Source organism: Notolepis coatsorum, assembly GCF_963971535.1.
Source record: "Notolepis coatsorum genome assembly, chromosome: 6".
Lineage (NCBI taxonomy): Eukaryota > Metazoa > Chordata > Actinopteri > Aulopiformes > Paralepididae > Notolepis > Notolepis coatsorum.
The window spans coordinates 44,146,607-44,161,285 of NC_140170.1; the positions used below are offsets into that span (position 1 = coordinate 44,146,607).

General features: G+C 43.0%; 1 protein-coding gene across 1 annotated transcript in view; it reads right to left on the reverse strand.

The window, feature by feature from the left end:
* Positions 1-14,679, reverse strand: part of uba2 (ubiquitin-like modifier activating enzyme 2) — a 44,671-nt gene that overhangs the window by 16,787 nt on the left and 13,205 nt on the right. Inside the window, exons 8-12 of the mRNA XM_084317175.1 lie at positions 13,282-13,403; positions 12,385-12,484; positions 11,630-11,781; positions 10,552-10,645; positions 10,043-10,155 (exon numbers count right to left, since the gene is read on the reverse strand). Coding sequence (XP_084173301.1) covers positions 10,043-10,155; positions 10,552-10,645; positions 11,630-11,781; positions 12,385-12,484; positions 13,282-13,403 — 581 coding nt within the window. The remainder of the gene's footprint in view (positions 1-10,042; positions 10,156-10,551; positions 10,646-11,629; positions 11,782-12,384; positions 12,485-13,281; positions 13,404-14,679) is intronic.

The window sequence follows — 14,679 nt, forward strand, 5'->3', positions numbered from 1 at the left end:
TTGAGAAGGTTTTCTTTTTCAAGAATCAAGGTTTATTTGTCACATACATACCAGGGCATACAGTGAAATGCGGGTGGTCTTGCCCGCATTGATTGTGCAAAATACAATAATAAAATAGGCATAGAAAATAATAAACATAGAAAAAATAAAATAGGTAAGATATGCATGGTAAAAAAAAGACATGCTGAGTTCCTGAGAAACTGGTCTAAACTGTGTCTAAACTATACTATTAGTACCTCCTTCCTTTAAAGTGACTTTCTATTTTTATAAAGTGACATTTTGTTCAAGTGATCGTTTTAGCGGTTGCTGCATGTGTGTGTGCTCATGTGTACTTGTGAGTAGGGATGTAGGGATGCACCGAATGGGAAATTCTTGGCCGAAACAGATAGCGAAAATAGGAAACAGTTGGCTGAAAACCGAATGCCGAAAGGACGAAAATGATGAATATAAATATATATATAATTCTTTTTTTCAGCTACCCGATTATGGCAAAAGACATGATTATTGCAAAACTTTACTTAAATAATATTAATAATCACTATTATGGGCCCATAAAACATTTATTCAGCACTTTTGAATGCATACATTAATTCCAGACTGACTGCTGAAAGATTGTACAATTTAAACATTTTCTCTTTGCATACAACAAAATGTGCATTAAAGGGGAACTATCTTATAAATGACCTTTTCCAGTGTTTAGGGTTATTTTCTAGCTATGTGGACTTATAGTAATAGGATCTATGTCTCTAATTCTCGATTTGGCGCATTCTTCCAATTCTCCCCTCACAATAATGTCCCTCCCTCAAGTGAGTCATCTGAAAATTTGCCTATATGGGACGTCATATGGTGCATTTGCATAATAACACCCGCCCCCTCTAGCTGCCCGCCGAGCGAGAGAAGCAGAGAACTGTAAACGCTCTGCGTGTCTCCCTCTCCCTCTCGAGGAAGTGAAGTCCACCACCGTGCTGCGCTACAGCTCATGCTCCCGAACCGAGAGAGAACTGTAAACGCTCTGCGTGTCTCCCTCTCCCTCTCGAGGAAGTCCACCACCGTGCTGCGCTACAGCTCATGCTCCCGAACCGAGAGAGAACTGTAAACGAGCTCCCGAACCGAGAGAGAGAGAACTGTAACACTGCGTGTCCTCCCGGCTCCCTCTCCCGGGAGGACACGCAGTGTTTACACTTTTTTTCTCTCTCTCTCTCTCTCTCTCTCATAGCAGCAGCAAACTAACACAACGTATAGACATAGGGTGTCTGTCTGTCTGTCTACACCCCCTCTCTCTCTCTCTCTCTCTCTCTCTCTCTCTCTCTCTATCTCTCTCTCTCATAGCAGCAGCAAACTAACACAACGTATAGACATAGGGTGTCTGTCTGTCTGTCTGTCTGTCTACACCCCCTCTCTCTCTCTCTCTCTCTCGACTGACTGTCACTCAAAGTGCTTATGGGCGGAGCCAGGCCATAACAGCCTGATTTCTTGTGGCTTAAAAATGATGGGGTTGAGTACTTGATTAGAAATATAAACCAATGCATTTTTTTTTAAACGTACAGATGTCTTCAATAGACTGACAGGAATTGTTTAAAGTTGCCCAAATAGTGCTAGGAATAGTAAAATAGTTCCCCTTTAAAGTAAAGTGCATTTTCTTTTCTCTGTAGGATAACTACAACAAAGTGCATTCTGAACAAAGCCAAGGTGCTTTAAAACTGCATAACGATCTGCATAAAGACACACACACAGGACTGTTGTATTTACTACATCTCCCATGACTCTTAGCGGGGGATGACGTAGCTTACGAGAGACGGGTCAAAGAGGAATGGAAGCGTTAGCTAGCTTAACGCTAACGTTAGTTCAAAATGTTTTAACCGCGACGGGCATATAGTAATGGCGAGGATATAAAGCATGTTAAAGACGCATTTATTGGATGCGTTGCTCGCGGTCGCAGAGTTTACATAGAAACAGCGCGAATCCCAAGTGCAAATCCAGAGCCTGCAGAATAATGAAAGACCCCCACCACCCCAATAACAGCCTGTTTCAGCTGCTGAGGTCAGGCAGACGCCTGCGAACCCCAGCTACTAGGACAGAGAGGCTTAGGCTCAGCTTCTTCCCCCAGGCCATCAAGAGTCTTGAACAATGAACATTGAGTACCACAGACAGAACACTGAACTATCCACACATAAGCACACATGAGCACACACACGACACGCACGCTGTGCACGCTCACACACTAGCAGCCACTTAACACTTTAACATGAGCGGGCACACACGCACACTTATGGCCAAAAGGAAAGGCCACTTTAAATTAGTATAACAGGAACAGTGTATTGCACTACCAAAACTACCTAGCATGTCCTATATGCTCTGTAAATAACTATGTACAGATACCGAGATGTCACACCATGTTACCTGTTACCTGTTTATTGCACAATGTTGTTCTTTTTATTGGATTCTATTATATGTTGTACCACTGTATTGCACATCGTTGCGGGCAAGACCACCCGCATTTCATTGTATACTTGTATGCCGTGACAATTAAAACTCTTGACTTGACTCTTGACTTGAGTTAGTTATCACAGGCTGCAGAACGCAGGAAGAGCTGCCAAGCTGCTCACGTTACGCGTTTTGATTACGTCATCACAACAACACTTTCGGTTATGAACGTTACGTATCCCTGTTCTTTGACATTCGGTGATATATTTTCGGTGCTAAAACCCTTTCGGCCGAAAGCCAACCATTTTCGGCCAATAATTTTCGGTGGCCGAATTTTCGGTGCATCCCTACTTGTGAGTGGAGAGTTCAGTGTTCTGATGGCCTGGGGGAAGAAGCTGAGCCGGAGTTCTTGCATGCGTCCGTAGGGGCTTGCCTGACCGCAGCAGCTTGAACAGGCTGTTGTTGGGGTGGTGGGGGTCTTTCATAATTCTGCAGGCTCTGGATTTGCACCTCCTGTTATATAAGTCCTGCAGGGGTGGTAGTGCAATACCCGTAGTACCAGGGTTAGAAATAAAAATTCAAGGGCTTTTTTTTCCCCCCTTAATTGATTTTCGGGGGCTTTTTTTTGTATTTCGGGGGCAATGCATTTTTATGATGAAAATGGTTATTAAACATCCTTACATCCAAATTTTTTTACAGTCTTCGTCCCGCGGACAAAAATATCCACACAAGCTCCTCGAACACTAGCCGTGTTTGCAGCCGGAGTCTCACGACAAGCTTTGCAATAAATGATATGTTGACCGGTAGCATCCTCCTCAACCCCTACCCAGTCTAATCCCCACGACTCCATCGTACTCCGCTTTAATTTTTTTTATTTGAGGACCTGGGGAATCTGCTTCTCAGACTCTTTTTCCTTCGTGTTTTTATAGTTTGATAAAAAACGCTCCATCTTGTCTGTCTTCAAAATGCCATCAAATGCTGGTGAGCTGCTCACCTGCTAATGTGAGAGGGTGGGGAGAGTGACGTTGACATCGGCGTCTGATCAAAACAGATTTAATAAATCACGTCTTTCACTCGTCGGTTAAATAAATAGTAATATACATTTTTATACTATGTTTGATAACGTAATGTTAGACATTAATAATGTCTCCATATATATATATATATATCATTAGTAAACTGTTTGGGGCTTTTTGTCCCCCCCGGCCCCCCAACGCTGCGTGAAACCAACGACAACCTTCGCCTCCCAACGAAGCGATAAACTCATCCCAATAGTATGCAACTGCAGAGCCGCAGAGCCAGCGGCACTATCAGGTCCGGTCTGGGGACCGCTCCGCAGCGCCACCCACCCAATGGCTGAATTGCCAATGGCTGAATTGGAGTACTGCACTGTGCGGGCACAACTGTGAGCTATGCGGCTCCGCAGCTGCACGCCTCTCGCTAATCCAGCACCAAGCTCCCGCACCAGTAAACTGTCGGGGGCATTTTGTGCCCCCCTTAAATGATTTTCGAGGGCATTTTGTCCATTTTCACTGGCATTTTGCCCCGAGCCCCCGTTAATTTCACACCCTGCGTAGTACGCTCTGCTGTGCCTTCCTGTTCTTTGCCATGCTGTTTCCAAACCAGGCAGTGATGTTTCCAGTCAGAATGCTCTCTACAGCCCCGGAATAGGAGTGGAGTATCTTCTCTGAACTTCCTTAGCTGTCTCAGGTGATAGAGGCGCTGTTTCGCCTTTTTCACCACAGAATATATGTGTGTAGACCATGTCAGGTCCTCTGTGATGTGGACTCCCAGGTACTTGAAACTGCTCACCCTGTCCATGATAGCCCCGTTTATCCACAACGGCGTGCGTGTCTCCTGCTGTATTCTCCTAAAATCCACGATCAGCTATTTGGTTTTACCAATGTTCAGGAGTAGGCTGTTGTCTTGGCACCAGTGTGCCAGTTCATCAACCTCCTCCCGATAGGCCTTCTCGTCATTGTTAGAGATCAGCCCCACTACCACAGTGTTGTCCGCAAACTTCACTATGGAGTTGGAGCTGAACCTGGCCACACAGTCATGTGTGTACAGTGAATACAGCAGGGGGCTCAGAACGCAGCCCTGGGGGTAGGGGTGGACGGTATAAACGGTATACGGTATAAACGGTATTAATTTGCTCTACGGTATGGATTTTGACTATACCGTTTAACCGGTAGAGCAGCTCTAAAATAGCAATGACGTCATGTAACCACAGCGCGACTATTTCAATCGCATTTGCCCCTAAAAATAGATAGAATTAGTCATAGATAATAGATATGTGCAAACTGGAAAAAGTTATTTAGGAGGCTTCGCGCAGTGGGCGTGTCAACACGCAATGGTCATTTCATAATAAACACATATCACCGCGGCGCACAGCAAGTTTCAATTTCAGTTCCTGGCATTTTTAACCAGTGGAGAAAGGTAAGATATTTCCCTATCGTTTTTCTTATATGAATTATTCTACGTTAATAAAACATACCTGGTGATCAACTACAGTTTGCTGTAAACATTACGATATGTGTGTAGTGTTATGATCAGGCATGCGTTGTTCATGGGACGGGGTAGCACGGTGTGCTACCTCACTGAGTATTAAAGATTTGAGCAGAAGCGCGTGCACGCGCTCGCGAGAACGCGCTGCGCTCGACTTGGCTCGTTGTGTTTACCTGCCTCCCGGGCCCCGGCGCTACCTCGCATTATCATAACAATAGCCGCTATAGGCTGGTGTCTTCAACCACGCAGGGGACTCTTTGTGATGTAAATATGGAACGTCCCAAGTTGCCGCTGCCCACAGAGTGCACCGCCGTCCAAAGGTGAACGACGGCGAACGAAGGGCCAAATCAAAACAGCCGTCAATTCCGAATTGACAACTGTTTTGATTCAACCCCCCACCCACCACCACTCACCCCCGGACAACAACACACTCTGCAAACAGCAGCAACCCGGGACATTCCATATCTACATCACAAACTTTGGGACTGAGTAGATAATTAATTAATCTTCTCTTTATTTTTATTATTTATATTAAAACTGAATCAAACCATAAACAAGGTTGCCTGTTGGGATGTTAGATCCTAATGTGAAAAACTGATTTTATATGTCTGCACTTTATGTGCTCATTTTATGCCTTATGTCTTTCTTCTGTTGTGAAGCACTTTGAGCTGCAGTTTCTGTATGAAAGGCTATACAAACAAAGTGTATTATTGTGCGCGAGGGAACATATGCGCATGCGCGCGGGGCCGCGCGTGCGTGCGCGCGGCGTCATTATCCTGCGTGCCGGCTCAGTCCATAATAACAACGCAACACTGGTTATGATAACGACGGCAGCAGCGGGAGCCGGGAGGAAGGCGTGCAGCAGTGGATTTGCGAATAGCATGCAGCTGCAGAGCCGCAGAGCCAGTGGCTCTTTCAGGTCTGGTCACAGGCCCGTCAAACAGCGCCCCCCCACCCTTGCGCCGTTCTGACCCCCATCGTCTCTAAGCATTTTGTGTGTCAATTTGTTGACACATGTGTCAATTTGTTGACACGTGTCAATTTGTTGACACAATTGTCAATTCTTAAAGCTGAGGATGAGTGGCACCTTTGTCTCAATTCTTATTCAATTCAATTCGCTCTGCGGCTCTGCAGCTACATATGCTTCTAGCGAAATCCAGCCCCGCTGTTTGCAATGGGAGCAGGAGTCTCGACTCTGGACTTATTTTATTTGGAATATAATGACTTTATACGCAAAAGTTGCCTAGTTTTAAGTTAAAATATTATAAATCTACATGCCTTGAGGATGTCATTCTTTATATAGCCTGCCTATCAGGCAAAAAAAATTATTCTAACAGAAACACTGATACCGTGATATATACCGTTACCGTCTATGCTTCAAATTATACCGTGATATAAATTTTAGACCATACCGTCCACCCCTACCTGGGGGGACCCGATTCTCAGGGTGATTTTGCTGGAGGTATGACCCCCCACCCTGACCGCCTGGGGCCTGTCACTTAGAAAGTCCAGGATCCAGGCGCTCATGGCAGAGCTCAGACCCAGATCGATCAGCTTGTCAACCAGTCTGGTGGGGACTATGGTGTTGAAAGCTGAACTATAGGCAATCTCACATAGCCCCCCTTCTGACTGTCAAGGTGAGATAGTGTGTTGTGCAGTACTTATCAGTACTTATCTGCTCCTAAATATTTTTTCCGGTTCACTGTTTAGTCGCAAATGTGAGTGAAAAGCTTGCACATAGTGCACATTTAATGTAGCACATCGGCGCATATTGCGTAGCAAATGTTGCGGCCACAAAATGGTTAGGAAAAGTTAGACGTACTTAGTCAGGGGAGGAAATTAGGCCATTTTACTCGCCGAATGAGAGTATTTTCTATGTTTGGCGAGTGATTCATGAAGACCACTCGCCACACTGGCGAGTAGTAAACAAAACAAAAAACGATCGGTTCATATTGCGATACGGATAGTAGTGTGAAACGCCGTGTAGCTCTGTACAGCACAGCAGGGCTACAGAGCGCCTATTTTGCGACCCGATATAAGTCTGTGTAGTTTTTCCCGCAACGGGTCAAATGCATCTAACATGCTTTGCATCGTCGCCATTCCTTTATGCCCACGTCGCGTTAAATGCCTAAATTACGTTAGTTGCTTACGCTAACTAAGCTAAGCAGCTAACCCTGAGAGAGAACAGGAGACGGAGAGGAGAAGGAGGGGGGGGGACAGTCTACCTTTCTGTGTGGGGACTGGTGGAGGGGCATTCTGTGTGTCTGTGTGTGTGCGTTTGAAAAGACCAGATGTATTATATTGATAGTATTTACTGAGGATGGACAGATAATGTTGATATTTAAACATAAAAAATACAATACATAAAAAATGTATTCATGATCATCATGCAACATAAAACAATTGTAGGAAGTTTGTGAGAGGAAGGGGGAAAATGAACACTCACAATGCCCCGCTCAATCCAATATTTAGTCCAGTCCATTCCAGCATCTCTTGTCCAGCCCAACCCAGTCCAGTGCAACCCAGCACAGCCTAACCCAGTCCAGCCCAGCAGCTTTCACTGGCCAACCCAGTCCAACCTAGACCAGCCCAACCCAGCATCTTTCACTGCCCAGTCCAGAATAGTTCCCTCTTTCATGTTAATATATTTTATGCTAATATTGTGAAGAGTAGAGACACTGTTATTAATGTTTTATGCTAATAAATATTTTAAAGAGTAGAGACACTATGATTGAAAATCAATTTAGACGAAGACATACAAAGAAGTAGTTATCACAATTAGCGATTTATTTTTGGCTGGTAAAAAATCATCTACTCGCCAGTTGGCTGGTAAGCGAAAAAGTTAGTTTCCTCCCCTGAACTTAGTTACTTACTGGTCACAGGAGTCTTCAATATCGTTTGGATCAGTGATTCCCAACCTGGGGTTAGCATATTTGTATCATCAGAAACATGAATAGTCTCTCCACTACAATAAAAAATAAAGATAAATAAATAAACATCTAGACATGATTTTTGAACGTTAACAGTAGGCTACCGGGTAGCTGCTAAAACGCGAATCAGTTTGACTGTATCACTTTCCGTAGCTAGCCTAGCACGCTAGTTAACTTTCTCGGCTCGTCTGCAGTCAGCCGCCAGAGGCGAAAATGTGTGACAAACGAAAAGGAGATGACGGCAGCTCATCTGCAAAAAAAGTTAGGACCTACAGCAATCGCGAAAATTACATCACCATGGGCTTCACTGAGGGACCAGACAAACGACCTGAGTGTGTGATTTGTGGAGAAAAGTTGGCAAACTCGAGCCTGAAGCCCAGCAAGCTGAAGAGACATCAGGCGTCTAAGCACCCAGAAACCGTTGGGAAGGATCCAGACTTTTTTCGGAGGAAAGAACAGTCTCTCAAGGCGAACAAGCCCGTTGATGTTAGAGTAGCGTGGAGCAGGGGTGGCAGTGATTTACAGAAGGCTACCGAAGCCTCCTTTGAGTGTTCGCTTTTAATTGCAAAAGCAAAGAAACCGCACAATATTGGCGAGCAGCTCATCAAACCAGCCTGCATCAAAATGGTTTAGAAACTGTGCGGCCCGGGGAGCTCCAGTAGCTCACCGCGTACCTCGAGCGCTATTTCGGCGCCGGGGACAACCGTGCTCGTCACGGATCTGGGGTTTAGCGAGTTCGAATCCCGGACTGCAGCCGTGCCTTTCCCAGAGTGTCTTCCCCCCATCTGTACCCCATTCAGCCTGTTTCTGTCGGTCATCCTTGACCAGAGTAAATGCGATAAACGCAAAAAAGAGCCAGCGGAATGGCCAAAGTTAAAAAAAAGAAAAAAGAAACTGTGCGGCCCACAGGTGGCGGATAAACTAAAATCAGTACCACTCTCGAACAATGTAGTGAAAGACCGAATTGATAAGATGTCAAGTGATTGCGAGCAGCAGCTGTCAGAAAAGCTTAGAAAGGGTCCATTTGCCATACAACTTGATGAAACTACAACTGTCGTAGACGAGGCTGTGCTCATTGTTTATGTGCAGTATATCGAAAATGAGGATCTGAAGCAGGACATTCTCATGGCAGTCAACCTTACTACCACCACTCGAGGTGAGGATATTTTTACTGCAGTGGATTCTTATTTCATTCAACATAAATGCAAACCGTTCACCATTAGGGCCTGATTTGAGAGGATGAATACAGGATTTGAATATTGGCCAACATTTTGAAATACATATGGTGCAAGATGAGATTTGTTGATTGAAGGCACAAGTCAAAGAAGCATAGTGGGTCTAATTATGATGCATATGCCTGTGTATAAGCAGTGTGTTATTAAAATGACAAAAAAAAGTATTTTATGGTATTTTATGAGGAGGGGGGTCCAGGAATTTCATCAGAGATGTTTGGGGGTCCCTGGGGGAAAAAAGGTTGGGAACCCCTGGTTGTGAATAAATTTGCTGAAACATTTTTGTTGGCAGACGGCTCCTGCCATCTAACGTTAGCAAGCAAGCTAAGCATACATACTGGAGCATGACCTGTGTAACGTTAAGTAACTTGTGTTCCACTGGGAAAGACTGTTAATCACTGCATACAACTTTGTTCATCACTGCATACAACTTGGTTTAATCCAAACGTCCATTCAGAAACGTTCAACATTCGGGGATGTCTGGGACTATTTTCCCTATGCTCAGTCGACACTGTCGACACGCCCACTATGCAAAGTGTGCGCCATCTCTCTCTCACACACAAAACACACACAGGTGCGGCGCAAGTCACGCATCCACTCAACTCGTAGAAAATACCACATCCGGCTTATTATTCTAAAAGTATCGATACTAATAAAATGGAGTATTGAACCGTTTTTAGCAGCTGGGTGTCACAATACTTTTCTAGTATCCGTGTATTGTGCAACACTAGTGCCAAAGGCATGAACTTTTAGTGGACGTACTTTGACGTGCATGAATGTCCCATGTGATTACAAAGCGATCTCTCGCAATACTGGAGCAATTACAAAAATTGTTGTCCCCATTATTCATTTAGATCCCAAATGATGGGAAAATGCCCCCTTAAGCCAGGTATAAGGTTATGTATGGTAGTTAAGGATAAAGTAGCAGACTAGCAGTAGATAACTAACCGTGCGACAGGCTTCAAATTCCCCAGACAAGATCTTCAGGCCCTCCAAGACGATGAGCCCAGCGATGACAGCATTGGTTGTAGCGATGGCAGGGATGATATTACCCGCCATGGCTGCAAACAATAAACAAACATGATAAATGTATGACATGACTCACAACATTTTTATCAGATTCTGCCTATAAATCCATCCCCAACCCATTTAAAAACTCAGAAGGAAGGAATCCTACATTAAAGTTCTTTCCCCAGAGGCTTAGGAGCACTGTGATCTTAAAACAACTTGGCAATGACATAATGTATTTAAGAGAATCTTGTAATTTGCTAGGGCTGTCTTCTACTAAAGAAATTCTTATTTCAACTAACAGTCATAGGATTTGTCGACTAATTGACTACCGGTAGTTTATTTCACCGACTTCACTGTAGGCTAAAACCAAACCAATCGATTAAAGAGAGGGCAACCCTAACTTTGCATTCGCTCTTATGTAACTAACGTCCTATAAGCCAACTTACACTTGATGTCAAAGCGACTCTTCATGTTCATGCTGAAGATGTGCATGCGCAGGTTGGCAGCAGACGTAACAAAGTCCATGGCTGGAGGCTCGTCCTGGCAACACCAGGGTAGAGGAACAACACAGATATAGATCAGCCATTCAAAATACATGTCGCCAGTACTCGCTACATGTATTCAAGTGTGTATTTGTAAGTGTGTGTGCACATGTGCGTATCCAATCCATCCATAAATAAAGCCAGCACATTGAAGCTACAGGTTCCACAATTTAACATGGAAACATTCCATTTAGTTTTGTGTCTACATGTGCACAGTGGGTGATCTGCTCACATTTGAAAATAATATTACTTCACATTTACTGCACATATCTTCCATAACCCCCATGTCCCTGAGCATAGCTTACTTTTTTTTCTTTTCTTTTTTACATTAAAAAAAGAATATATATATAAAAATCTACCCTCCTGGTTGTGCTAACAAACTGGTTGTTCCTTAGAAAACATGTTTCTCCCTCTCTCTCTGTGTGCACGTACTTCCTTATTTACGTTCAAGAACGCCCCGCTTTTTGTAGTGCCTTTCTGGTCCAATGTGCGCTTTGATTTCTTTGACAAGTGGCTACTACAGTACCAATTAGTTTCATGTAATGTAGGTTTGTCACCATACATTTAAAGAGGCACATCTCCAAAAACAATGCAGATTTATTTTGCACATAATCTCATAGTTTTGCACATATTCATTTAGTTATGTTATTAAGAGTATATTTGTTTGAATATGGCCAAAAGTGATGTCATCTGGGACATTGAACGTAAACTGTAACTATCACGACACAATGATTCTATATGCCACTGGTGATGGCCATATTCAAACTAATTACTCTCAATAACATAACTAAATTAATGTGCGAAAATGTGTTGAGATTATGTACCAAATAAATCAGAATAGTTTTTTGGTGAAGTGCCCCTTTAACAAAAGTGATAGTGGACAGATGAACTGCTGTTCTACATCTAATCCTCCCCTGTGTGTGTGTGTGTGTCTGTGTGTGTGCGTGTGTGTGCGTGTGTGCGCGTGTGTCTTTATACGGACCTTGTCCCAGACCAGCTCGGCCGCATCGCCCTTCTCCTTCAGCTGTGAGCGGAGAGTTTCCACGCTGTGCTGGAAGAGCTGACAGTAGCCCCACACACCAAACACCTGCTGGTCCTTCAGCCCCGAGCGTGGACACTCCTTCTGAGGACAGGCTGGGGTAAGACACACGAACACAAGGACACACAGATTCAGACCCATGCACGCACACATACAAAGGGCGAGGCGGTTTGGGTAGGGGACAGACAGAGATAAACTGAATTTTAGAATCACAAAGTCAAACCTCTCCAACTGCGTTGCGACTAGTGATCAGTACAACAGATATAATGGTTCTCCCAGCTGTTGCCAGTCTAGCAGTAATGCTTTCCACTGTCATTATGATCAACACAGAACATTTTAATAAAGTACTAATCAATCACAGGAAAAAAGGTACATAATGTAGGTTATGTTATAGCCAAAGTAATATATTTATGTATTGTATCAGAAAAGGTCCAAAACGAGCCAAGTAGAACCAACAATCATTGCAGATGCTATAACAATAAAATGATGTTCCTGTGGACAATTAGTACTTTATTTACATATTTTAAGTGAGATTGGGCTGTTATGACAGATTCAGAGAGACAGACAGACCAGACCAACAGAGAGCGAGATACCATGGTTATCTCAGCTGTTGCCAGTCTAGCAGTAGAGGAGCTTTCATTATGAAATATTTTGAGAGAGAGAGCGAGAGAGAGAAAGATGAAGAGAGAGACAGAGACCATGTTTCTCCAGCTGTTGCCAGTCCAGCGGTAGCGGAGCTTTCCTCTTCTTCCACAGCTTGTCCATGGTCAGCAGGTACATGATGTCATCTTTGAAAAGCTACAGCCAATCAAACACAAGAACAGGAAGTCACACCAGCCCTGAGCAGCATCTTCAACCAACCGCTGGTGTTCAATAAGTCTCCTCTCAGATGCCCACACCTGCTCCTTATTATTATTATTATTATTATTATTATTAAAGTTCAAGTTTGTTTTTATTCATCACGTATAAGGTACATGTACATTACAGTGAAATGCTTGGTTCTGTATGAGTCCCTGAGAATGTGCTTCATACAGTAAAAAAGTAAGTAAAAGAAGAATAACTACACAATATACAGACTAAAGTACAACCTAAGTACAATGAAGTAATATATTCCATATCAGTCTGGAATTTACCCATCTCAAACCCTGCCCTCTTTTCTTGATCCTCCAATCAATTCTGCTCCACCCAAGCACCTTATTCAGCTATGCAAGTGTCTTTGATGATGAGTGTTCAGTCTGCCAGAGAAACATCAGGGCACAGCTAAAAAGAGTAATATTACACAGTGATGGATTATGCCTCTCGAGCAAACAGTGTCGGAGGCGTATTGCCGTGTATGAATGTCCGTTCCATGTACAGTCAACTTTTCACTTGATCTTGCTCCGAGACAGCCTGTTCTCAATCTAGCAACAATTTCTCCTCACAATGGCTCACGTTGCATTGGTTTGCCCTTTTGTGGATTAAGTGCAATAATAGATATTTGAATGGTTCGAACCTATGTGTTAATAATTTTTTTGGAATGAATAGGCATTTTAGGCTGATTTTGACAGCCCTACAAGGGACTGTAAGGTATGCGTTTACATTTGCCTGTGAGGTACCTTGTTGAAGAGTTTGACAGGGTTGTAGCCTGTGGACCGCGCCCATTCCTTAGTGGAGACGCGCTTGATGTCCCCATCCTTTTCTGAAGCTGTAGCACGAGCTGCTGCATCTTCTGGGTTCCCTGTGTAGATAGATATAGATAGAGATCTTTATTGATAATGAAACATATACAAGTATACATATAAGGCCCACCATTATCAAAAGGATAAAAACGCAATAAAGCTTACAGCTTATTTCCATTGCGGTCCTACACACACTCTATTTGACACCTAAGCCTTTGACATTTTACAATGTTATGTTTGATGTATGTATGATGTATGTATGTTCGGTCCCAGGGTCACACCTTTTTCTTTTATTTCTTATTGTATTTTTTTTTTTTTTTAATCATAGAATATAATAATAAACTATTTGTATAGCACCTTTCATACAGGAATTGCAGCTCAAAGTGCTTCACATCATAGCAGTAAAAAAAAAACAGACATAAAATTAGCAGATCAAAGCAATGCATAAAGTGCAGATATAAAGTATAAAACGAGCATAAAATAGACAAAGTCAAGGTATGGCATAGAACATTAAATCATAGTTTTTCATATTAGGATCCAACATCTCAATAGGCCTCTTGGTTTACGGTTTGATTATCACTGGTACACATAATATAGACATTTATATGTTTAGAGCTGTCAGAGCCATAGGTCTCTCTCATATACTCCGCCTTTCCCCCCGTTCTAAGGTACAAAGTTCACATATGAACAGATAATTGGAGTACAAGACAATATGAGCGGATAGTTAAAACACAAATGATGGTATGAAGTGTGTCAGTGCTGTTCTCTTCAGTGAGTCAGTGGTGTTCAGTTCAGTATTAGGGGTGGGAATCACCAGTTTCATCACGGTACGATATCGATTCTTTGGACAACGATACGATATTTGCCGATATCACAAAGTCTGCCATGATATGATACGATACGATTCAGGTGCCTGCGATCGATATTATGAGACTATATCATATGCCCGTTTAACACAATCAGTAACATTTAGATAAACTCAAAAAAGGCAACGAAAATATTATTTGACATTTTTCTTCCAGACATAAAACCCCTCCCTACCTCTCTCTCCCAAACCGTTCCTACAACAATTTACTTTATGTTGCATGATCATGTATACATTTATTATGTATTTTTTATGTTTAAATATCAATATTATCTGGCCATCCTCAGTAAATACCATTAAACTCCTCTGACCTCATCTGGTATTTCCGAAGACCAGAGATGAGACGTGAATGCACGTGCACGCACACACAGAAAGGTTTATAGCAGACTTAATGATTTTAGAATATTTCAGCTAATGAATTTAAATGTTTATTACAGGGTTTGTACACCTTTTCCAAGGCAAAATGCAAG